General features: G+C 36.9%; 1 protein-coding gene across 12 annotated transcripts in view; it reads right to left on the bottom strand.

Annotated features, from left to right (window-relative positions):
• ACACA (acetyl-CoA carboxylase alpha) overlaps positions 1 to 27,549 on the bottom strand; it is a 305,940-nt gene that overhangs the window by 63,234 nt on the left and 215,157 nt on the right. For all 12 annotated transcript variants that reach the window (XM_036911058.2, XM_036911069.2, XM_036911059.2 and 9 more), the window contains 6 exons: positions 26,486 to 26,701; positions 25,597 to 25,752; positions 23,282 to 23,485; positions 18,656 to 18,811; positions 16,703 to 16,849; positions 2,303 to 2,572 (listed from right to left, as the gene is read on the bottom strand). In XM_036911058.2, coding sequence (XP_036766953.2) covers positions 2,303 to 2,572; positions 16,703 to 16,849; positions 18,656 to 18,811; positions 23,282 to 23,485; positions 25,597 to 25,752; positions 26,486 to 26,701 — 1,149 coding nt within the window. The remainder of the gene's footprint in view (positions 1 to 2,302; positions 2,573 to 16,702; positions 16,850 to 18,655; positions 18,812 to 23,281; positions 23,486 to 25,596; positions 25,753 to 26,485; positions 26,702 to 27,549) is intronic.

The raw sequence follows: 27,549 nt of genomic DNA, 5'->3' as shown, positions 1-27,549 counted from the left end.
CTTATAGCTGCAACTCCAAGTATATTCCATTCCCTTCATTTTTTATCAGGGTTAAAGGGTAATTTTCTGATCGTTAGTGACATCTCTATTAAAGATATCAACACAGAACTAAATAATTTGTGAATTACTATTCTTCACTTTTTCAAATCCGTAGTATCATCAAAACAGAAATGGGTAAGGGATGAGAGGATCACAAAACTACAAGTCTGTTCAGTCTAAAATCAGAAATCTGTGCAGTACTAATAATTAGTGAACACTGAACATATGCCTTTTGCTTTTTTAAATAAAATCCTAATTCCTATTTAGATTAAAAAATTATGCTAATATTCATAATTGATTTATATATATATACACACACTCACAAAGTAGTTTTATTATATATGTTTAACTTAAGTGAATTAGTCAGCCAAAAAATTGTAAATAGAGGAAAACATTTTTAATACTATGAAAAATTATACCTACCACTTAACTCATTTAATTTGTCCCACAGTGAGCATAACATGGAAGAGACATGAATCTGCTATTGATTTTACATGATTTATGATAAGAACCTTGTAGCTCTGAGTATCACTGTATGTCAGCACATGTTTACTGAGTGTCTATTGTAAGTACTGTTTGGGTGCTGGAAAAACAGGAATGAACAAAACAGACAAAATTTCCTGGCCACAATCAAAATACAGAATATTTCCATCATCCCCTGAAATACTCTTGCATTTAAAGATGTGGAAGGCACAAAGGAAACTGAGAAAGCAGTTAGAAAGATAAAAAGGAGATTCTGGGGTCCTAGAAGCCAAGGGAAGAAAGTATTTCAAGGATGGAGTGACCAAATACTGCCAAAACATTAAATAACTAAAATGACAACTGACATTCACGACAGAATTTAACAATATGGAAACAGTGGAGACCCTGACAAAAGCAACTACAGTGGAATGATGAGGGTGCAAGTTAACTCAAGTGGGTTCCAGAGGCAACTGGGAGACGAGTATCTGGAGATAGCAAGAAAAGAAATTTTAAGAAGTTTGCTGTAAAGGGATGGAAAAAATGGGGTAGGGTTAGGGAGGGAAAGAGTGATGATGTAAGGAGAGAGAAGTGTGGATGTACATCCTTATGTTGGCAAGAAGGGTAAAGATCAAGCATATGAGAGGAGGCATTGGCCTTAGGAGCAGGGACTGTTCACCCAGAGTACAGGAGAGAAGGTGGAGAATAGGGCACAGCTGCAGACAGGTGGGGGCTTGTGAAGGCACTTCTCTAACAGCTGCTGCTCTCAGTGGATTGGGAGGCAAGGTCACCAACTGTGAGTGTGGATGGGGGGAAAGGAGGCTGGGGGTTTCAGGAGGGAGGAGAAACTGTCATTTGGGAGGTTGGGAAGCTTGATTTAAAGTAAAACGAGTCAACAGCACTGGGTATTTTTCTCCATCAGTGTTCAGCTATGCCAGTTCAGGTATGGGGGTAGATGGAGACAGCTGGATTTAAATAAGGTTTTTGTAAAGGGACAGAATAAGCAGAATGGAGAGAGGAGCAAATACACTGAGGGTGTAGGAAAGGCAGTGGTTTTAATGACTAATCTATGATTGACTTTAAGCTGCATAGGAATGAAATGAGGATGTAAGGAGGAGATAAAGAACTAAAGGAAGGTGGTAGAACCAACAGCTGTAGGTCCTGGCGAGTTCAAAGGATTGCTGGATGAGGAGAACCAAAGAGTGAGCTGAAAAGATAGGATGAAGGGGTGGCAAGAAAGGGATGCTTGAAACTGAGATCATGGGGAAGGAGAGGGTAAGCTGAGGTGGAAGACAGGACCACTGGAAGACAGGAAGTCAAGGATCAAAGAGGTCAGATTATGGGATGGCTCATCTGCATGGCTACAGTAGTCAGCAGCCACCAAGAATTATAACAGAACCAGTTGTACTGGAGAGAGTGACAATGTGCCAGCAACCAGAAGTTGCGAAGAAAGAGAGGGAGTGACCAAAGGGTCAGGGAACACTAATAAGGAGAAGTGGCATAAGGCACAGTCTGATGATCTGAGATTCAAAGATGGGCTTTTTCAGAGACAAGGGTCTAGAAGCAGCAATAAGATACACAGAAGACACTACTCTATTCAAAGCTCAAGGAGAAACCAGATGAATTTGTGTCCCATGTGGTTGTGGTTCATGATAAGTGCTGACTTTTCAACTTTAACCTCTACCTCTCCCCCACCTTACTATGCATGTGCGTGTACACACACACACACACACACACACACACACACACACACACATGCATAACCATCCATTGTCCTGAAGTATTATCTTTTCTTAGTCTGTACCTTGTAAGGATCCTCAGGATCTACCCAGGCCACGTGAAACATATGACGAATTTCCTCTGCCAGTCCAATTCTTGCTCCACTGTTGGCTGCTACAAAGATGCGAGGGATACCCTCTGCCCTGGCAAGCTCAGAAGCTCTGAGAAACAGCAAATCCTCCTGGGGCCCAAAGGACCCAATTCGGTATGTAATATCATTGCCAATAACAATGATATCTCGACCTTCTGGATATTCAGGACTTTTAAGGGTCATTTTCCAAGCTACCATGCCAATCTGCAAAGGCATAAAAAAAACAAACAAATAAATACAAGCTTCTTACATGCAAGTTTTTTTCAGGTTCCTTGAAGGTATCAGACTATATATATACCTGGACACAGCCTTCATGTAAAGGTATGAACTGCTGAGGAGCCAAGCTCCCTATGGGAAACTGTAACAAACATTGTAGCATACTTCTCTCGATTATGTTGAGAACAGCTATTTACTGTGTATTTCACAGTTGTCTCAGTTCACTCTCTGGGCCTGCTCAAAGATGGAAACCCAAGTTTAAATGTACTCAGGATACATGCTCAAGAATGCCATGACACTGGGAATTAAATCCTTAACTTACCACCCTATCTATTAAGGCACTAGTTCTGTCTTTTGTGAGATTCTTGGAGGAACAGAAAGGAGATCACCTTTCAGGGACTACAACTTTTGTGATCCTGGGTCCTTTTACTGTCCTCTATCATTTGCTAGGAATAATAGCAACATTCTTTACTGGCTTGCTCAGGTTGTCTTCCATTTCCACAAGAATTCACTATTGCTCAACACTGCATCCTTGTGAGCATCTCTTGCCACTGTCTCCCAGTGCCAGAAAACAAAAGATGCAAGGAACTAATCTCTTGCTGTCCTACAATATATGTAAATCTCTGCTCTCTGTTCAGCAGCATCTGACCAGTACACAAATAAATGATATTGACTTAAAAGGCGAGGGAGACATGTCTCTTCCCAAACCCTCACAGCCCTCTCCTCTTTTAATCCCCTTCTATATGAGAACTTGTCAATCCTTCTACTTGTTTATTTGCTGGTTCCATTTCTTTTCTATTCACTCACACTCCAGTTACAGCTGCAGTTTTTCATGTCTGCCTGTCTGTTTCCCTATACCTGGATAAGTAATGTCCATTCTTTTTTTTTTTTTTCCAGTTTCTTTCTGTCACCACCCCCCGCCCCAACTCCCACCTCTCCACTCCAAACACAAAGCCTACCCAGATGAGTATTTCTGGTCCTGCCTAATGGAGCCCAGCCACATCTGCAGCCTTGGTCCCTCATCCCCAGGCTGCTGCATATCACCTCATTGGGGAGCCGGCCATCAAGAAGGGCCATTAACAGATGTAAATAGCAGCATCCCTGGAAAGCCACATGCATCAGCCAGACTCAACCGGGCCAGTGATCATAAGCTCTGAGTACACATCCCTCAATCCAATTGCACAGCCACTGTAATCAGGCTGGTTGAAGCTTTCCACATAGCTATTTGTGATTCTCAGCATTAAGGAATATATATATATATATATATATATATATATATATATATATATATATATAACACCCACAGATAAATATAAGCTATTTAATATATCATACCATTGCCAAATACAAATCAAAATGGCTATAATACACAGAAAAAAATCCCATCACCTTCTAAGATAAGATAGTACTCTTTCTGCTCATTAAAGACAAAGAAAAGGAAGAAGACACAGATCATCCAAAAAATAGCATGGAGTAACTCCAAATATCAGGATAATCTTGGTCATGGTTTTTAAGAAGACAGTTATAATGCCTGTGTTGGAAGAAATATGCTACCTGCCTTCTCTCATGGCCCTCTAACCCAACATCTCTTTTGTTTTTCAGTTAGAAAAGCTATTTCCTGTAAATGCATTGTAGTTAGGAAGACTGGGTTTTATACCAAATTTTATGATATATTAACCATAGCCACCTAGGCTAGAAACAGCTTAGTTACAAGCCCTGAAGAATTGACTTCAGCATTTGCATGCTAATGCAAACACTGTGTCTATGTGGCACTGGGCAGGCAAATAATACTCATCTTTTGTTACTACATGGAGACTCTAACTGTGTCACTTGGGCAGTCAGTTCAACAATTGGCCTGTCATTATGCTTGCAATATTGACTTCTAATTAGGTTATCAACACAGCAGCACCAAGAACACACTATTCTTTATCAATGTCTTTCCAAAGTGTGTTCCTCTTTGACCACTTCCACTCCTTTCTTAAAAAGTACCATTACAGAAGAGAGAGAGCTATCCCAGTCTTAGTATAGTGAGATTCCTTACTAGAAGAAATTAAGCTTGAGTAAACATAATGGATAAACATCTAAGTAAGTAAGTAGTAGATATTTCTCAATTTACACTAAAATTTAGATTTTTTTGTTAAGTGATAAGGCATATAATCGAGTACATGGGCTTTGGAGTCAAATAAACTTGGATCCACATTCAGGCTTTATTATTATATCTATTAACTGTGTGACCTTGGGAAAATAATTTTATTAAGCTTCCATGTTCCCACATACAAAATTAATAATACCTATGGGTTTGATGGACAAACTTTTAAAAACAGTAATCTATTAACTTTAACATATAGTTTGCCCCTTGTCTCCCCTCTCAACCTATCCAAATCTGCCCATTCCCAAAAGATTCATTCAAATTCAATTTCCTCAGTGAAGCTTCCCAAATCCTAAAGTGACCCCCTTCTTCTATGATCTCCTACTAAGCCCTTCATGTAGAGAACGCATTTAATAATTAATTATATACTGTCTAGGACTGCTTTTAGCTTGCCAGCGTGAACCATGATATCATCTCTCCAGGGCCTAGCAGGATCTCTACATATAACATGGGAGTCATAAATGTTTGCTGGCTCCACAGTCATTTCATTTCTTAAATGATATTTGAAAAATAGTCAATACCAAGGGCTTAGAACATTGTCCATGACTTATCCCTAGAGATCATAGAATAACAGTCCTAAACATCATTCAAGTATTTATTTTTTTAAATAACAAGGATAATAGCTATCACTAATTGAATATCTATTACATGATGTACTATACTAAAAGTTGACAAATACTGATAGTAGTTAAGAGGTCAAATTGGGGAATGTCAGCCAGTCTCATTTCAAATCTCATCTTTATACTAACTGGACAAGTCACTTACCCTTGTATAGCCTCAATTTTTCCAATTATATATGTATATATAAAATGGGGATAATAGTATCATTCTGGAGGGACTATTGTTAGGAACACCATATTAAATTAGTACAGATCCTGACATATAAAAGTCCTCAAATAAGTAGCTTATCATTATTAATTTGAAAGCAGCTGATATTATTGCCATGAGAAAACTGAGGCACAGAGAAATTAAATTTCCTTATAGCTAGTATGAATTTTTTTTGAAAATAAGGTTCACATAATTCCCTTTGCTAGAGAAATTAAGGAAGTATGTTCCAGACTAGTGCCACTGCACTTGGCTGAAACAATGTGGAAAGATGAACATCAGTTATAACACAAAGATACACATCACTGACACCGTGACTGGACGCCATGACTGGATCTGGGAAGAGAAAAAGGACATTAGTAGAAAACCTGGTGAAATCCAAAACAAAGTCTATGTTTTACTTAATAGTATTGTACCAATGTTAATGTCTTGGTTTTGATAATTATACCAGTTACATAGGGATGTTGGATAAAAGGTTAATGGGAACTCTTTGTACTATCTTTGAAACTTTTCTGTAAATTTAAAATATTTTAAGACAAAAAGCTAAAACTGTAAGTGGTATAAAAATTTTAGAGAAGTAAATTGGCTAGTGAAGTCACTGTAGTGTTCAATTCAGCCTTATCAAGTGATGGCTATGAATACTATTAACAGCACTTAAAAATACCCAGAAGGTAATACCAAATTTGAAGAAGTGGTCTAACAAAGTTGTATGTATACTATAATAACTGTGAGAGGCAAAACTGTGGTAGTTAAAGGGCACAGACTCAGAAACCAGATTTGGAGAATCTGAATCTAACAGAACCTGAATGACAGAATAAAGATTTAATCAGATTTCTAGTCACATAACCTTAGGTAGGTTACTAACCTCTATGTGTCCCAGTTTACTGTTCAGTAAAATGGGGTAATAATATTCCATTCCATTGTTTGCATCTAATCCATTAAGGATTAAATACATGGTAAACCTTAGAACCTGTCACATTATAAATGGATAGTAAGTATTAAAACACCCTATCTAGAAGCATGTTGGGGAAAATAAAAGCAGAAATAAACATAGCAAGATCAGATGGCAATTATTTTAGGAAGATGGCATTATATACTTTTTTCCTCCCATTTTCCGAATTTTCTTTAATGTATTTATGTAGCATTGATAACTTAAAATTTTTATAAATTAAGAAAGTGAGAAAAGACTACCAAATACTTCTTCACTGAGTGACAGGTACATGGAGCTTATATTATTATCTCTACTTCAGTGTACATTCAAGCAAGTTCATAATAAAAAAAAATTTTTAAGGGGAAAATTATCAAACCCGCCTAATAGATCTTACACAAGAACAGACTCTAGGTTTTATTCATGCTATAATAGGTCATATTTATATGAAGTTAGAGAGAGAGATATAAACATAAAAATTAAAAATCAAGACTCACCTCAAAGGGAGAACTGTCTTACTTGTTGGGGCTATCATTGCATTTTTAAAAAAGAAATGCTCTGTAGTGATGTGGTGGAATTTAAACATATGTATATATATATGTTTATACAATATTAATATCTCTACCTGAGAAGTAACTGCTTCAGTGTTTTTCTGGTCTGATGGTTAAATACATATTTATACTTTTAAAGTCAATATTTGTACAATAGACAAGAACAGTGCCTATCAGCTAAATACATATTTAGGACTGTACCACATGTATTACAAACATGTACTAAAATCGAAAGCTTGTATTTATAGAGACTTTCATTTTGAAGGGGGCTAAAGAGCTTTACAAACACATGTACATAAAAGGACGTTTGCACTGATTGGCAGGCAAGGTATCAATTCACCCACTCCCCTATTTCTTCCAGCAGTCCAGGATAGGAAACATATAATGTCAACAGATGCAGGTCTGTAACAGCTGCAAAGACACATAACAGAATAATCCACATTGCAATGCAGTCACTGAAAGGTTTGCAACTTGAGAATAGCAACTGCTCTCCTCCAGTGTAGAAGCACCTCAGCCATTTTCAGCTTTGCGTTTTTAAATTATTCTCTACCAAACTCAACTTAATCACTTGACAAAATTGAATTTGATACTAGAAATGGTTTTTGAATGCAAAATACTTTTGGTCTGATGATGAGAACTAGGTTGAAAAATGCTCCCCCCTGTCCTTGTTAGACAGAAAAAAAAAAAGGTCACAACATTCAGGAGAAATGGTTCAAAATATTCTATCTAAGAATAGCTTTGTCTCTGAGGATTGGGTCATTACTTCAGAAGACAGTCATATCCCCCCCCCTCAGTCATTTAATTAGGACACTGTAAGTTTTTCGTCAAATTACTTTATATAGATGGGTTTATATATTATACACACAATGGAGATTTTACACTGAAAATTCTGCAATCACTATAAAAGCATATACAAGCATGACAATGTGATTAGGAATGTGACATTCACTGATTTCACCTAAGCCCAAGTTGCCTTGTATATTAACTGAAAAATAATAACCAAAGGAAATTACATCACTGAATCCCGTTGTTTCAGCTTCTCTCCCCCTCTAGTGTTTTTATGCAGGTGAAACCTAGTGAAAATGACATCCCAGGACTAGGGACTATGGAAGCAACAAAAGGGCAACATATAGCATGAAAGGGGCTTATGGGAGTGGGTGGGTTTCTGGCCTAATGAGTTTGAGACTCAGGCTTTTTGGCCCCAGCAGTGCCACATGGCACTGCCTCATGGAGGCACTGGTTAACCAAGTGGTTCTAGGCACTTACTGCCAATTATGTATTTATTAACATAGCTATAAATTATTGAAAAACATTAATTTGAGATTATTTTTGATAAAAGAACATTCCAATTAGCAGATTTCTTAGGTTTACCAACCTAAACTAATTAAAACAAAAAAGGGAAGAGGATCAAAAGAGTTACTGTGAATAAGTGAAGATAAGCAGAAATAAATATTTGTTTTCCTCATACAAGTTCTAAGGAAGAAAATATTTCTCTGGCCATAGTCTGATTCTGGAATAAACACGCTCAAGTGAGGGAGGAGAGAATAGTGACGAGAAAGCAAGCAGAAAGAGAACAGTCTTATTTAACTGTTTTTATGTGGGTAAAATGATTTGTGCCACAGTATTTCCATAAGAAGTGGGACCATTATTTTCCTGTAGAAACACATTTGGTTTGAAAAGTATCACTGGACAGGATGTGAAAATCAAACCAAATGAATTATTCACAACCTCCGATCAGAGGTGATCATTATTTCTGATGCTCCAAACAGTGATTAGGATTCTGCCCTGAGATGTCATTTTCTCACTGAGTAACACCAGCAATACAGAAAGGCATTATCTATCTATCCATACATGTATTTTTTCTCCTGGGAGGAGCTTGGTTTAATGTTACTATAACAGATACTAAAAACATGACAATATTAACATTTATTCTGATGGTGCCCATAAATGCCATTAGTGTGACACAAAGTGTCAACACTAATCATGACCCAAAATTAACACCAAAATTGACATCAACATTAATTGTACTATCAGAGTGAACAGAATATGCAAGTGCATACACATGCAGGTAAGCATCCATGCGTGCACACACACAGTGCACAACACACATATACAAAGCTGCTGTTACTACAAAATAAAACAGTATTAAGCTCAACAAAGATCTCTCAACAAAAAATCTGCAGGGAAAGCTAAGGGACAAAAAAGGCCAAGACTTTGTTTTTAAGGGTGTTAAGAAGCATCCATCACCTGCAGCTATGCTGAAGGAAGAAGAAAGGGAATATCTTTGCCACAGTTGCTTTTCTTGAATCTCCCTACTTTGAGTTCAGCTGTAATATAGTATCTTTCTATAACTGACTGAAATCCAGGTTAGACCATGGCTGAGATGTTGAAGCTTTATTTTCCATATTACAAGTCTAAAAGTTGAATTTTTCTGGCAAAACCTCCAGTAGCTATTGTTCTACTACTGCTAATACCAGGAAGATGACCGTCCTGAGATGCCCTGAAGCAGCACACAAGAATCTGAGAATGTCAGAGCTGAAACAGACCAAAGCATCACCTGCCTCACGAAGATGAGAAAACTGATACCCAGAGAGAGGGAATCTGAACTTGAGTTCCTTCACCAACACGTAACAAAACATTACCTTTTTTTCCTTTTGTGTCTTGAATGGGAATATTAAATCTTCACTTTTAATTAGATACTATTAGAAAATAATTGTGATTTTAACTCATGTTAGAATCTCATAAAAAAAACATACTTGATAAAATACAGAAATACAGTATAGGTGTTAAAATGTGTATTTTTAAACCATAAGGCAATGCAATATTTGACTTAATTTGTGCCATTCAGAAAAACTCATGCTGAAAAAAATGTCAATGTCTTTCCATATTGTGTTATCTGCTGGATAAAATGTTCCATTGCCTAGTGTTGTATGATTACATGAAAGAGCTGAAAACAATTTTCTTAACAGCTGAAAAACTCTTTTTTTCATGCTTGGATAATTCAAAAATGGCTGAACCAACTTACCTCAACCTTTCTAAAAAGCAATAAAAGGGTAAGAAAAATACAATTTTTAGAGCAAAAAATTTTCATCCCAGCGGTAATTCTTTGAAAATGTTACTAATAATTAGAAACAATAATTCTGAAAAGGGGAATTATTTCTCTAATATTTATATACATGAAACACAGTAATTTTATACATATACACAATGCTTTAATACATATACCAACTTATAAAAAAATGCAAGGGAGCACATATATAAGCCTGTGGTATTTCAGAAATGGGGCACAGGAATAATTGGTTGATATGGAAATTAACCAAGTTAGTCTACTATAGTTCAAGAAGCCTTGCCCATTAATCATATAAATGAATGTTAAACTCTGATGCTCCATACTGCACCTCATCCTCTGGTGTCATCTGTTGCTGTTCTGACATTCATTACTGCCTCTAGCTAGAGCTGTAAAGTTCCTTGACATAGGGTACTACATCACACCTTTCTTCAGTAAAATCTTAAAACTTAAGATGTATAAAAATGCCAGCAAGTACATCCTTTTCTTTAAAGGCTATCTCTAGGACTTGGACTTAATTTTGAAAGGAACTGAGGAACTCTCCTCAAGTTTGGCTTTTGTTGGTCGATGGATGCACTAGGATTTTCAAAGGCAGTCAAGCTCAATGGGCCTTGGTTTGCAACTAATGAAATGAGTCAAAATCAACTGATCAATCTGATGAGAAATCTCCAACACCAATAACAGTCATTCAGAAGGAATTCTAAGAAATGTATATGCATCCTAAAAGAACAGTGTTAGAAACTCACTAGAAGTAATAATGGCAGGAAACCCTATCTTTCAAAATCTGTCTCAATATTTTTCTAATGAAGCACTCAACTTTGGTTCTGAGGATAATTTTAAACAAAGACTCATAGCCAAAAATGTTCACTTAGACAGAGGATAAAAGAAGAAAAACACATAATAATTTAAATAAAACTATCTTGCCACATATTTCATAATGTCTTTTTTTATACTTGAAATTCTTATCTTGCTAAGCCTAAAAGGATTCAAAATTGGTTTTGTGAAGCCCTTGACAAAAAATAAGGCACAAATTATGAATGTTTATATGTAATCAGTGGTATGTAACATTTTTCAGCTGAAGATCTCAAAGCACTTAAAAAAATTCTCCCATCATCAGGAACAGACTGGTGGCAAGGACCATTAGTCTCTTTTTATAACTTGAACAATCAGTGCACAGACCGTAGTCCTGTTTTTCAGATCTGCTTTCCTCAGGTCTAATTCAGAGCTCACCTTCAGCATACTACAATACTAATATCCCTCTTTTCCAACACATATCTAAAAGACTGACATGGACTCAATTTCTATACCCAGCATGAAAAAGGTAAACTGGTTTTCAAAAGAATGAAATAAAATACAGTAAAATACGTCCAAATTAGCTTCACATTCATGGAGCTATTCTGAGGTTAAATCGAGTAAAACATTACAAAGTCTAATGTTAAACTAGAAAATATCTGGGGTCTGTGTGCATGAGAAATGGCCAACCTTTCCTTACTCAAACCCACAGACATATACATACACACTCACTCTTTCTGGTCAGGGTTTTAAAGCATCTTGGGTTCCACTAGAATCTGAGTCCCCGATAATCCAAGCAATTTCTTTGAGAATACAGAAAATGTCAGCCAAGTGAATTAAGACAGAGGGTTATGGTGGTTTTTCTAAAATAAGACGTCCTTTGGGTTAAGAGGTCCAGCCTAAGAACTATTAAAATGAATCTACTAATTAATTTCCTTCAGTCTTTTAGGCTTACATAAGCTTACTAATTTCCTTTCCCTACCCAACTCCTAATTTTTTTTAATACTCAAATTAGAGATTTCAAAGGATATAGCAACATATAAGTGAGGAGTAATCAAATGGTAAGATTTGTTTAAGATAGTTGCTAGATACAGGGGTGGTATTTGTCATATCACTCTCCATATTTTTCTATAAGCTTTGAAATATTTTATAATAAAAAAGTTGAGACGTTATGCCTAGATGGAACTTGGACATCACCATACTGCCAACAATTAAGCAGCAAACACAGTCAAGGATGAGCAGGAATTAGGAATTCCTAATCCTTATCATCATAACCATTTCACCTGAAGAACAGAAAGATACCAGGCACAATGGCAGCTAGTTCTTAAATTTTAGTTAATCCTTCCTCCTCAATCATGCTCTTCCTAAAAAAATGTTTCCTGTAAAAATATGAACAGCCATGATGTAAGGCTCAACAGATCTCCACCAAAAGAGTTAAAAATGCAATTGTGAACTATAGAACACTAGGCAAAGCCTACAATACCAACTGAGAAAGAAAGGAAAGGATAACACTGGATTTGCCTCCCCAAACAGGGCAATTCATGAGGCCTGTCTAAATGCTAAGCTGCTAAGAAAGAAAACCCTGACATCTAGTGCCCATCTGAAAAAATGAAGCCTTGGAGCCACACTACAATTCTTAAATTAAGTGTGGGTGGTGTGTGTGGAGGTGATCATCAAATTGTGTTCAATCTGAAATACACTTATCTCCCAGTAAAATTTTAAGGAAAAAATTTAATACCATGCAAGAATTCCAGTCCCTAATTTCCCACCCTTTTTGGAGTATACATCCTGTAACTAATTATTATAACTGCTTCTAAAAACAGTCTTCTTCCCGTCTCAGTTTTTCATTATGTCAGGAATGATGAGAGGAAATGAACAGATTTGTATTAATAAAAAGACCATGTTCTGAAATAGTAAGGAAAACAGGTCCGAATTTCTATCCACACTAAAACTGCTATAAAAGTTGTTGCCTCTCTCTCAGATTTTTCATCATTGCCCAATATAGAGGTTCATGATCTAGGTCACAGAGTTGTTAAAGGAAATATAATAAAAGAATGCTAACAACATTTCAGAACAAATAAGGACACAGTCTCAAGAAGGCTAGCATTTTCTTTGTCCTACCAGGCAAAGTAACATTGTCCTCTGTCAAGCTGGTTACAACCCTTGGCTTGATCTTAGCCTAAGCCTTTTAATAACAGGATTTAGTGTGAAAAAGCAGCTGCGGTGGATTGTGAACTGTTACTCAAAATGTTCCCACCTGCAATTACAACGTCCACCAAATGATCAGAACAGGTTAGCAAACTGGCAGGAAAATGAAAACAATTCCTCCAAAATTGAGAACAAAAGTAGAAGTGTTGGTTGGCTGCATTTTTTCTGTATCCAGGCTTAACAGAACACATTCACCTGGCTGTGAATTTACAGACAGTGCCTCACTGTGGCAACATAGCAGCTAGAAATTAAATCAGTTTAGTCTATGTTGAGATCACATTGTCCTCAATTTTCATCTTTACTTGAAACTATTTTTAAAAATCCTGAACAACTCATCTTTGGAGCTATTTGCAAGTAACATAGTTCACAGATCTGGTCTACATCTTTTTTATTCCTACTCTAAATTCACACTAAATGCAGTGCCATTCAAATCTGACAATGAGAAAAATGTGTTCTCCTAAACCTTTCATCATCCGTAAGGTGGCATTCCCTCAGTTACATCTTTCTTGATGGTGTAGGAACAACTAGGAAAATAGAAAGGAGAAAGCAGCTAACACTGCATCAGAAAAGCTCTCCTGCTTTTAATATGGGCACAGTGTTCAAAATGCAGGTCACATCTTTGCTGAAACAGCCAATATTCTTTCTCAAATGGCAAACAAGTTACCTAAAACTAAATGGAACTGAATTGTTCCAAGTCCTGGTCCCATCACCATTTTTCCTATTTACCATCCTGGAAAAAAAAATAGGGAAGAAAGACTGGTCACCCATATAGCCAATGGTCTGATAAATACAGGTTTTCTGCCATTGATTCTGGGGAAAAGCATCTCAACTCATGGGAAAACTCTGCAGGAATCTCTTGTTTTACCTTTATTCCTTATATCCATGGGGGCTGGCTTTTAAACCCAGAAACTCCAATCCTTCAAGGTAATACACTATCACCCACAATGATGACCGGGAGAGCCATCACCTTTGGAGAACACCACATTATGATGATTTAATGTCTATGTAGCATCAATGCATTTACATTGAGCCTTGGCTCTCAGAACATTAACAGGTCAATTTTTTATTCCTTTTTTAATAAACTATTTCTCAAGGCTCTGTTCAGATGCCCATTCTCTTTGGGGCAGGATGTATTTGCTCCAAATCTCATCAGCATGAGCTCTTTTCTTTCCCCTCACATCATTCTTGGAGTAATATGTAGAGTGCAGGGCTCATGACAAACTTACTTCTTTGGCCAAAGAAAATTAAACTGCAATAGCTGAAAGTCAACTTGTCATGATAAAGCCGAGCTCAGCATGAGGAAATACATCCTACTGACACCTCGTCATCTCTTAGGCACAGCTGTCCCTCAGAGCTGTGACTGATGAAACTCCATCTTTAGACTGGTCAGTCTCTCAGTGGACATGCTCCATTGTATGCTCAAGCTACTGGTAACATAGTTTGATACTAATACCCCAACCTCATTCCTGCTGTGTAGTGCTCTATAATCTAGCTAAAGCCACTGACTGACTTCACCAGCCACCGGAGGCATTAGCCACTAACTGCTCACAAAAGAACATCAGTCTCATTCCTCCTGAGCTCAAACACTCAAGAAACAAAAAGCTAACACTCATCCTCAATCCTAGTCAACCATCTGAAGAAAAGGAAAAGAGAACAAAGAAAATAGTTAACTAGGGAGAAAAAGAGAAGAATAAGAAGAAAGTGAGAACTGACAAATAGCAAAAAAAATTTTTCTTTAAACACTGCTAGATTTCTAGATTTCAAGATTATGAAAGCACTGGGCAAAGGAAAACATATGGTCCCATCACTGACTCTACTGCTCATGATTACATTACTGCGTGGATAAGACGTCCCTTTCCACCAAGGTTTGTTGGGTCTAAAAGGGTTAATAAAAACCTTAATTTTTTTATTCTTCTTTTGTGTGTGTATGTGTGTGTGTGTGTGTGTGTGTGTGTGTGTGTGTGGTCTTTGGGTACAGAGTCCCGTATAATAAGACTATTTGTATTCATACTGGCAGAGTAAACACTACATGTTCATGCCCAGGCAGCTCTGTGCTTGTAATTTCAGCAAGAACAGAGCTCTGTCCCTCTGGGACTTCACTATTCCCCCAGTCTCCATTCACTCAAACACAGAATGAGAACAGAAAGAAAGATCATGGCAAGAGGTTTCACACAGCACTGCAGCTTTCACACAGCCCAAAATCTCATTTTTTGTTTTAATTACATTAGTTAAAACCATTTTTCCCTCAGCCCCATTTTCACAAGGGTGCCTTCCATTCCTGAAGACTACTCTGTTCAGTGAATCAGAATTTAAGTCTAGCACAATGAAGCTTTTCTTTGCTCTTGAGGAACTCACTAAATAGATGCTACACACAGTGGCACAAACCTTTGCTTCAACTTTATGTACTAAAAAGTGTGTATTTATCTACTCTCGTCAAAAGTCCATGCATCCTTTCTCCCTTGTCTTTGCTATCTGTTGAACTGTTAGATTAGAAGAACTGCTGCAAGTCAAATGCTCTCCATCTGGTCCAATGCTTGCATCCATCTTAATATCAAGTCATCTACTACTGGCATCCACCAAACACCCACACACCTTGTATATACAGTAAACTTTTTTTTTTAAGATACTGCATAAAATGGGGAAAAACTGCATATTATCTCCAAAGGTCTATCCAGCTTGTTATGAATGCCCAGGTAAAAGATTAATCTTTCTAAAGAATAAGATTTATCTAGGGATTATATCTAAGGTTGAACTAATATATCTCTTATTACTGTTACTACCATTATAGTTGTAACTACATTAGAAGCACAGTTAAAATCAAGAAGAATCCTAATGCATGGAGGAGGATACAGGGTATAGAGAACTTGATTTTGTATCATTATTGATAGTACATTATCAGAAAGGAAGATTCCAAGGCTAGGAAATACATTCTTGGGTAACTGTCAGAAATGGGTTCTGCCTTACATTCTTTTGTGTTTAAACCCCTGGTTCTGACTGAGTCTCTTTAAGAATATATTTACCATGCTCACAACAGAATCAGGTCAAATTACCTGAGATTGGAAAATATGCCCCAAAGAATGTATACCAGTATGCAAATAAGTCTCCAAGTAAGGAAAAACATCAAGAAAAATAATACTTTAAATGTTATTACAGAAAAACCTCAAAATTTTGAACATATACAAAAATAGTGAAAACAATCTATTCTTATGTATCTATCATGTAGCTTCAATTAACAACTCATGAGCAACATTGTTTTGTTTCATTCATGCTCCCAAGTCACCCCCATTTTAAGGTAAATCTTAAACATTAGATCATTTCATCTGTAACTATTTTAGTATGTAAGTCTAACAGAAAACAACACTCCTTTAAAAAGCAAAATTGTAATGCCATTAGAAAAAGTTACAATACCATTATCACACCTAAAAATTAACAATAAATCCTTCATATCCAATGTTCTCTCTCTAAAGACTTCTGCCAACAAGGCTATTATGTTGCTTATGCCACTTGGATCTTAATACTATTTAGTGACCACCCCCAGGGAAAGCTGGTATTAGTGGGCACAGAGATAAGAAAGTAGGGAGGGCACTCAACTACTTGCCTCATTTCCTCCTGGAAGCCTGTTCATGTGGACCAGCTGACCTTGATCATCCAACACGAGCTCAGTATATGTCAGCATGTCAGAAGGCAGAGGGGGTGATGGAAGGAATGCTTGGGTGGACATAGACTCCCAGAGTTTGATCAGGGACTATTGGAGGAGAGAAGTTTGACTCATCAGTGACAATTAGCATTTCAACACGGACAAAAATAAACACAAATATTTGGTCAGCCTGGTTTTGCTCTTTCTTTTCCAAGTGTTTGGCTGAGCACCTAAGCATTAGACCAAATTCTAAAGCTCTCATTTTCAGTGAAAATAGACTGGTAATTATGTTTCACATATGTTTTTACATGCCAAAAATCAGGCACTTTTCCAACAAAATCAAACTACTGAGTGATTCTAAATCAGTACTAGAGCATTAACAAACACAACAGACTTAATGATATCCCAGGAAAATTAAAATAAATAAATAACATCAATTCTCCTTAAAAAAAGGAAGAAAAATCCTAGAGAAATGTGGCAGTAGAATAACCAGGAAAATGACATGACATTCAGCTAATACAGAGAAAATCCAAGAAGGCAAGAATAACATATCTCCTAGAGGTCCAGAAGAAGCATCCTCTTTCTAATCTTTTCAGAGCTATAGGCTCAGATACGGGAATTAGCTCACTAGAAGTGTAAGACTATTTGTAAATGTGCAGATCAATTCCACTCAAATTTGAGAAAACAGACAGACACAACTATCTATCCATTTTAAAGCCATTATGATTTCCATTTCCAACCTCCTGTTACCAAACAAAAGCCTCATGAAGTGGGAACTAGTTCGGTTGTTTCTTTGCTTGCCTCAAAGTAACACTTAAAGCCAGTATGACTCATTCACACCTACACGTCCTAATCGCAGTGTTTATGTCTATTCTATAAGGAGAATTAAATAGAATGTGATTTCTGTTTATAGCACTGGCATTGGGGAACAGAATCAGGAGTCAACTTACAGATTAACAATACTGGTAATACTAAACAATGCTGGAAATGAAGAGAGCTGCTATATTTCAAGAGAAAGAATTTGTAAACAAATGGTTGCATAAGGGAAATCTCCCTTATTCGTGAATATTACAGGAATTATAGAAGACTATTCACCAAGGCCATATATATTACTTTATTAAAATTCAGATGTGGCAATAGTGGTAGTATTGACTAGAAGACTTGGAAAATCCCATATTCATAGATTTTTTTTAGGACAAATTCAGTATTCTTTTGATAACTTATTCTTTATCTGTTGCATTTTCTGCTGTTGATATATTTTTCTTGCCTTCTACTGATGGAAGAAAAATCTGCAGCAAAGAAGTGATTCACCATATGGTTCAAACGAATTTATTTTCATGTAGAGGGCAAAATTCATAATATCATATTTTCTCACACTAGTTTTTGTTCAGCTATAATAAATCTCCCACAAAAGAACTGATACTTTAAAACAGTGTACCACGAACTCTATATCCATTTGTGTATGTTATCTATGCCAATTTCATCATATTAACCTAGGCTATCAGCTAGAGACCTAGTTATCTTGGAAAATAGGAAAATGAGAACTAGAGTTTCAAATCTCTTTTTTAATATCCATAATTTGAATATAGGTTTAGGAAATATATACCTGAAAGTAACTCCTCAGTCAGGTCATTGTAAACTACCATCTCAGGCATGTGGTCTCCGTTTACTGTCTTCTAGTCAATAGAGGCTTCTATATTCACCATTCCTCCTATTGATTCATACAGAACCATCCAACATCTGAGTTGGCAGTCACCAAATCCCAAGTGAGATAGAAATGAGAATAGTGTAAAGGTATTTCCTGCCCTTTGGGAGTACCCCTGTTCCAGTCTAAGCTGCATCTGATGGAAATTCAGGAAAAACCTTGCCTCTTTGGAACACGTCAGAGGCACCGCACCAGTCAGCCAACTTTACCTGCCGAAACATCTCTGGGATATCATATATGTATGTTGTCCCTAAGGATTGTGCCTGGAATCTCTTTGATTGAAGCAGGTCTTTGGTCACATATGGGGTGTTGATTAACATTCCATGCAGCGGTCCCTGCTTGTCTCCATATGCCTGAAACATGATCTGCAGGAAAAGAGGATGGCATGGTAAGTTAAGAGACAGAGAAAAAAAATCAGACAGTTGCTTAGAGGGGCCTTTCTCACAAATGTTATTTCTTTAAATACATTTTTGGTGGGTTTTAATTACTTAGGACATGCCTCTTAACATTGAGTACCTATGTTCTCACCTCTCTACAGTTAACCAACACCAAGAAATGGTATGTGACCAACCATACACCACAGGTTGCTTTCACTTTTGGATTAGCTGAAATCAACAAGAAAGCACAGTGTAAATTTCATATCTCAAGGACAGACTGATAAAGTTTGCCTTCTAAAGTGACCTGAATCTCATATGCTCAGAAATGAAGCATGTAACTAACCAGTCTGAGCAGTGCTAGTATTTAAGTTGAGGAACAGCTACGCACTGTTCTTTCCCCAGAGGCAGACGGTCAGGTCAAGGATCTACTATTATCAGCTGTGCCTCAGTCTTCTTGATTACGAGATGCTTCTCAAGTATTATTAACCACACAAAGGTTTCAAAGATTTTTGCCAGAAGTGAATTTCATCCATCTATCTAGCTAGTTTGTGTTACAATAAGAGACAGCCTATAGTAAAATATACTAAATTATATGTATTTATATAATATAGATATACATATTTATTTCTCCCAGTGTACTGTATCTACAAATAGTAAATAGCTCCTACAATACCTATATTGTCACATAATGAAATCACCATGCCAGTTTTTAATTTTAACTCAAATATTCCTAAAAGAGTACTTCATACTCCATATATTTAGTTTTATTTGCTTATGAATATTTATAAGAGATGCCATTACTTCAATTCGATTAATATTTATTGAGTGCCCAGAGGTTGTATGACACTAAACTAGGCACTTTATGCATGAATACATAAAATATAGGTTCCTGGCTCAGTGAATACAAATGGAGATTGGGAAGTAAGGGTGTATGTGTACACCGACGTATCCACTCAGACCTAATGTACATAAGCCTAAGTCTACCATTAAGGAATAAATCTGTAGGCCTGATATACAGGCATAAGAACAGAATTAAGTACTTTCCTAATTAGCTCTTTGCTCAGACAAGCAAATGTGCTCTGCTGACTTGTCAAGTGGGTAATATTGCGGGGAAAAAATCATCTTGAGCTGCTTAAAACCTCACAGAATGGAGCTCCCAGGTCTCGTCCACATGACTAATGGTGAAAGTTACTAGATGCAAGGTAGAATTAGCAATGTCTTAGGTAGAAATAGTAGTATCTTAAGAGATTCAAAGTATTAAGTGAGGCCAGGGTGTGAGTATGAGAAAACTGGACTCATAAGCCAAATCAAGATAATAATAAGGAGTAAAAGAGCAGGACTTTGCAACTACATTCCTATCTAGTAGGAAAGACAAGACGAGTGCGTACAGGGTTTGAGACTCACTTTTGCCAAGGTCTGGAATGAAGTTAGGTTGTAATAACTATGTAGACTGAGAAAGAGAGTTGGAAAAAGCCCCTTTAGGTACTCTTGTCACTGGCAAGGATTAAAATGGTACAACTTTTGGCAAACAGTTTGGCAGTTTCTTATGAAGTTAAACATACATTTACTATGAGCAAGTAATTACACTCTTATGTTATTTACACAAGACAAATCAAAACGTATCTACACAAAGAATTGCAAATAAATGTTTTTATAACAGCTTTATTCATAACCCAAGCTGGAAAATAAAACTTCAAAACATCCATCAGTTGATGAATGAATACAAAAATTTTGGTATATCCATAAAAGAAAATACAATACTACTTAGCAAGGCTTATAGCCATAATCTATTCAACATGGATGAATCTCAAAAACATTAGACTGAGCAAAAGAAGATACAATATTGTACACACTGATTTCATTTATATGAAATTCTAGGGCCAGCAAAACTAATCTATAATAACAGAAAGCAGATTAGGGGTTGCCTAGGGCTGGAGCTGGTGACTACCTTTAAAAACTGCAAAGGAAAATGAGAACTTCTGGGGATGTCCAGAGACATTCTCTATCGTGATTGTAATGGTTCCACGGGTGTATATAATTTCAGAAGGAATTGAATTATGCACACAAAATTAGTGTATTTTACATGTAAGTTGTATCTCAATAAAGATGAATTTAGAATGTATGTTTCTCTCTTACAGTACATATTGGAAATCAATTTATGCAATGGATTACCTAAATCTCTTCTCTCCACTGTGACTGCCTGACATCAGTGCTCATTACAGCTAATACTGCAAAGATTATACAAAGAAAATGAAAAAAAAAAAAGAAACTCAAGCCAGTCAACCTTGCTTCTTGTTGGCAGAAAGAATAAATGATGTGAACAAGAGGTTGATGATAATGGAGAATACTGGAAGCCTATGAATGATCAGCTGTTGGTTCCATTTTCTACTGTAAAGGACATAGCAGTTAAAAACTGGTAAAGTATATATATATATAAAGTACATATACATATATGCATACATTTTATGTATTCACCAGAGGCCATCAGAAGGGCTTCTCTTGGAAAACAATCTCTGATCCCATCTAGTCCGCTCTCTTAGAACCCTATATCTATTTTAGGATGACACAAATCATAGTCATACTACCAAATCTGTCTTCTTCTATCATGATGTAAAAATTTCTTAAGAATACAGATCACTTTTTGTGTCCACACTGCCTGACACACTATAGGGAGTTAATAAATGTTAAATTAATGAACAAGTGAATGAATGATACACAGGGTTCTACACCATTTTTAATTCATATAGTTACTCACTAGTGCAAAAAAAGGGAAAAAATAAACCGGTGGTAAGCATCAGGTTAGCATTAGGAGCGCTGAAACTGAGATGGAAGCTGTTCCTTTTGTTGGTTGTCTCCTCGAGCCACTGGCTCTTGAGTTTACATGCAGCAATGGTTGCTGAACTGTCTCAGCTGGAGAGCCTGAGGGAGGCCTCTTCCTTCAGGGTTTCCTAAATATGCAGGATCCATGGTAAAAGGGTTTCAGGCCAAAAGTAGCTCATTTATTCTTTCAGATATTTACTGAGTGCTTATTTTGTGCCAGGCACAGTACTAAACCCTGACTGAAGGTCTCTGTGCTTTTCATTCCCCTGTGTCACCACTAGCCAGCCATTCTAAGAGCTTTAGAAAAAAAAAAGTAGTTATGAAGAACAAACATATTTATCAAAAACATTAAAATCTCAAGTGGCCATCTTATTTTTCACAAGAATAGACCTGCCTTGAAGCCACTGTACAAGTTAATTAAAAACATCCCTGACCTTGGAAATCTTGGACTGAAAATGTCTTTAAGGTTGTCCTGAAAAACGTCAAATGCAGCAAAAATTATTGAATATTCTTCCTCTTGCTCACCCCTTGCACTCTTGTACATACACTCTTTGTTTTAACTATTCACTTCCTATTGGGTAGATTTCTCTGGCCATCTAAATGGGAATGGAAGCACAAAATGAAAGGTCACTCTGACAACTAACTATCAAAACTCAGATTTTTAAAACCCATCATCAAGATACTGGCAAATGTTTTTTCTTGTCTCTGTTCCTGGATTTAAAAGGCCATAGTATAGAAAAACAAAGACATAGAATCTCTTCCGGGTACCCATTGCACAGAACAGACTGAAACCTTTGTGTGCACATACTGGTGCAAGTTCAACCTTTAATCAGAAGAAATATACATTCATTCTAAGTTCAGGGCAAAGAACTCAAATAACATCCTAATTTTTAAGAAGATGTGCATAATGGGGAACCAACCTAAATCCAGTATCACAGCAAACGGCCCAAATATTTAGAAACTAAGGTGATAAAACAGATTCTTAAAGGGATTCTCTGTTATAGCAGAATCAATCTACTGAAAGTCACTTTTCATTTTCATTCACATTCTCGATTTTTCTACCTAAAAAATGGGTTAAAGTTTGTCACTTTGCTCTTTTATGGATATATAATACCCTGAGCTCTTTGAAGGAAAGATAATGTGCATATATGGAATTACATAATAAGTAAATATGATAAAGTCATTGCTTGATATTGCTCTAGCTTTTATATTATGATGTTTTCCATCTTTGAGCTAGAAGTTGGTGGACATAGTTCAATTCTCCCTTCCTTACTTGAGCAGTCTAACTAGGCTGAAAACAGGAAGACAAGGACAAATCAGACTAGGGAAGACAAAATTTCTGAAGAAGCCCAAGAGCCTTAAATTGCAGAATCACCTCTGGAGTCAGGTTCACTTGGCATCTGTTAGGACTTAGTATGTGATAAAAGGTTGAGGGTTTCTTAATACCCATGATTAAGGACAAAGGTACATCTTACAAGGCAAATGAAGTTTTTCAAATTCATGCAACCACTAGGCTGATAGAAGATAACTCCACCAGGTGAACAAATGGGATTTGTGAGTTTGTGTCTTCCATAACAAGGACAAACAGCTTATCTAAAGGACTGAATCAAAACTGAGGCGCCTGCTTGACTACTGTACCTGTGCTGTCCTGGAGTCAGTCACTTCCTTATACAAGCTGATGTCCAAGTAATAGCCGGACTCGTTTGTCAGGAAGAGGCGAATGGGAATTGCTTTTCCAGTTGGTGTCAAGCGAATGTTGATTTTCAGTTCTGCCTGGAGGACACGTAATTTCCACAGCCGACTTCCATAGCGCATTACCATGCTCCGCACAGATTCCTCAATCTGACATAGACATATCACCAAGTACAAAACTTAAATACCTTGTAACTAGGACCCGTTTCAGGTCTGCCCATCTTTGGGAAAGAAGGAACGGAAAAAGATGCTGGTTTCTGGAGATATGCACTACATGCATTCCTTACTTAAAGTCAGATAGTTTATTCCCAACATTACTCTTGCTTAGAACAAGTCAGGGGCAATTTCATGCTGGTCTAGCATTTGAGTTGGATCCTCTGGTTCATAGCACCTAAATCTATGCAATTGCCATCCCCTTTCCCAATTATACTCTGTATCAAAGATCTGCAATATCTAAAATTATAAGCCATGGGATTTTAAGACAAGGCCCCAAATAAGAATAAAATCTCTAGTTAAACAGTTATTAAGTAGCATTTATATGCATAGTAACTATGTTTCACTGCACTTACAAGACTTTAAATCAACATAGCAATTACCACCATGAGGTTTTTTCCATACAATTTTATTAAACTTTATAATATATGTCTCTTGGTAAATTATACAAATTAAAGAAAGGCAATTTGTAGGTGGTGCTAGAATATTCTCTCTAAATAGAGGTCTGAAGCTTCATCATTGCCAAGTCCAACTGGGATTTAAGCAGATGGGGCAGATATTCCCTACTTTCTCTAAGATTTATAACAACACAGTCTCATGCTCCTAATTCTCAGGACTGGGAGAGTTATTTTAACCAATGCCTTGGATATGATTTCTCCTTATTGACATACTAAAGTGAAAATTTTTTCCCCAATATGGCTGCAGGCAGTAGGAGTACTCAAAATTAATGTTTTCTTCAGTGAAGTATCTTTCTAAAATGCTTTCTCAACTTCTTAGACTATCTCAAAAGTACCTCTATCACCCTTCTTTTGCGGTTCTTCAGAAGTAGATGCCACCCTTGCAATTTGTTTCTGCACTACAGAAATTTAGGTTAGAATGGATTTCAATGAGTTACTTCTCTATGCTAACACCTGCTTGTTAACCAAGAGATATCTATCCATTCTCTTCTCAAGGGAACAAAAGTCAGCAATTTCTATATACCAGAAATTGACAGTTATCTATGATTAGGAAGGCAGAGCTAGGGCATTTGGGTGTTGAGAGTGGAAGCAGAGAAGCTGATATAAATGGTTAAGCTGAATCTAAAAATATATATAGTTAGAGTGTCCCAGCCATGTTTTAAATCTTCCAGCTTTATCACTCCCAGAATGCTCAGGAAAACCTTTGCTTAAACTAGATATGAGACTAATACTCAGAGTAGCCCTGTCCTTGGCTTTCCCATCAGATTTAAGCAACCAGTAAGTAGTTTGGAGTCTTGAAGAAAAAAATAGAAAACGATTTCTCAGGTCTTAGATATTAAGTTCAAAAGGCAAAAGTCCATGCCTACAATTGAGCTTGAGAAACAGAGATACTGATTCTCCTATCCAAATTCCACAATATTATCACAGAAAAAGGTTAGCGGAAACAGAAACAAAGAGTAGCCTGTCTTTATTACACCTGGGATAAAAGGTCAAGTACAGAATCACCTTGTTTCCTTTCTTAAATTATATGGAATGCATTTCAGAATAAAGCCTCAGGGAAGAAAACATACGTAATACATGTAAAATTCCTTATCAACCAATTCTCCCCCTACAGAAAAGTACTAAAGAGAAATAGGTTAGACACTTTGAGAAGGTGCATTACCTCCCTAAAGCCACCAGTAAGTAACATTCAGGGCAAAGCAACAGTAATTTTCCAAAAGGCCCAACAATAGCAAAGTTAATTACTCCAGATGAGAAATCCTAAGGAATTACATAGAATGGGGCTGCTATGATGGTAAATATCATAAAACAGGTACCAATGGAGGAAGAGAAAGGTTTTACATGTTTTTGAACTGCTTATAAATGACCAGCAAGAAAACATCCTACAACCTTCAGTTTTAGGTCTGCTTTCAAAGGCTGCACCAAATTTTTAACACTATCCCAGCAATCTAGTCTTATAAGCATTCTGTGAACTTTAAAGATCAAGGGCTCAACCAGTTAACCAAGAGCACCTGTTTGTGAAAATAAATATGAATGAATCTCTCTGCTTGTGCTTGGTAGTGCTGGGAGAAAAGCTAAGGAAAAATATACCTTTGATGGGTCCATGATGACTGTGGGCACAAAGTTGAGGAAGATGTGGTTGCAGTCAGTGCGGACATTTGTGTTGTTAAAAGCGACTTCCAACTCATCCATGGCTTCCAGGAGCAGCCGTTCCCCCTCATTTTGTAAGTACTCAAATGAAGCTTCCTAGGCAGGAAGAAAATCACCATGAACATTACTTTTAAAAGAAGCAATATACAAATGGCGATTATAATTACTTAAGCAGTAGTATGTCGGGAATCATAAGGCACCTGCTGCTGATGTTATTTATCTTCCTCCCTAGTGTCAGCCCAGTGACCACAGGCAGCAGGGGCAGGCAAGGGTCAGCTGAAGAGCTCCTGCCAGCCTTTCCTCCTGCCTCCTAATGTATCATTTCCTTCCAATAGGTGGAGATGCTGGGCATCCCCAGAGCTGTAACCCCAACAGGATTATATTTCACATACGCCAAACAGAGCCGTTTAGAAAGGAAACCTACTTAGAAAGAAAAGTTGAAGAAAGGGTATGGCTATGGGGTGCAGTAATAACTAACACAGCAGGAAGTGCCTTGCTATATACAGAAACTACCCTACCTCTAGACAGGTTTACAATGGGGTCCTCTCTAACTTTCCTCCTATCCTTTATTATCACCTAACTCTTCCTGTGATTTTTCTGTTAACATTTTACCTTTTCTCAAGTGAGTGTTACCATGCTTCCATTACCAAGAAACATCATTTAAAGAAAAAAAAGTTATTATATGGAATATTTATTTTTGTGAGAGAAATGAGTGGGATGAAATAACAAAAGTCTTGAATCAAAAAAACGAAAAGCTGATTTTGAACCATGCCTGCTTCTCTGTCCCTTCCCCTCAGGGATAACTTCCCATTAAAGTAAATCAACTTACCTTGGTGACCAGATCAGAATGTCTGATGATTGCACGAACAAAGAACCTATAGTCCGTCACTTCTGTGCCCACTTCCACCTTGGCTGCCCCAAGGTACAGGTGCATCTTATGATTAGCACACGGAATGGCAGTAAGGTCAAAATTTCTCATCCGGTTCAGCTCTAACTGGAAAGCTAGGGCAGGCTCCAGGTGACGATAGATACGATCCTCCTCAAACTGAGTGCAAGAATTGAAGAACAAACAGCTTACGAGAGGCAGTTAAAAAATTGCATTATGAATGTGTACGTAAGAAAGATGCTTAAAAATAAAAACAAGCTATGATGTGTTGAGCAACAAAAATGAGCTGCATACAAGGACAATACTATGAGTTTACATAAGGTTAGGCACTAAAATACCTATTTATTTCCCCAGTTTTCATCATTTCTGCTTTTACAAGTGGTGATGCTCTCCATTAACAAACAAACCAACAAAAAACACCAATTCTCTCAGAACTCCTGTACCATTTAAGGTCTCTATAATTCATTTTTGACAATCAACCAGACTGCTTCACATTAAAATCTATTTCGCATACCAGCGTTTTGGGTTTACCCAACTAGTATAAAATGCTTACAGGCAGGGCCCAGTTTTACACTCTTACCATTTCTGGCACAGTACAAAGCACACAGTAGATCCTCAACAAATAAGCACCATATAATTTTTGAAAACAGAGATATTTGGCTTTGGAAAATACTATATCCATAGATATATGATTATTTATGTATCTCTTTTTAAAAGGTATATTCACATTTACTGCATGTTTTGCTGAAACTGAATTGATTTTCCAGAGTACAGATCAACTGAGTGACTAGAGAGGGAGAGGCAAAAATATAAGCTGGTAATAGGAAGAAACCAACATGGTCCGAAATTTTATATTTTAAAATTGAAAAATAAATGCATGTAAACAAGACTTGCCTATAAATGAACTGTCTGTAGGTGATAAGAATAATTCTACATAGTGGTCCTTGAACACCATGTCATTAGGATTGTCCTGAAGCATAGGGATGATTTCCAAAGTTGTCATTTTG

The sequence above is a fragment of the Manis pentadactyla genome, chromosome 4 (genome assembly GCF_030020395.1).
Source record: "Manis pentadactyla isolate mManPen7 chromosome 4, mManPen7.hap1, whole genome shotgun sequence".
Classification (NCBI taxonomy): domain Eukaryota; kingdom Metazoa; phylum Chordata; class Mammalia; order Pholidota; family Manidae; genus Manis; species Manis pentadactyla.
Note: the sequence above shows the minus strand (reverse complement) of the source record. Positions and strands in the feature narration are given on the sequence as shown.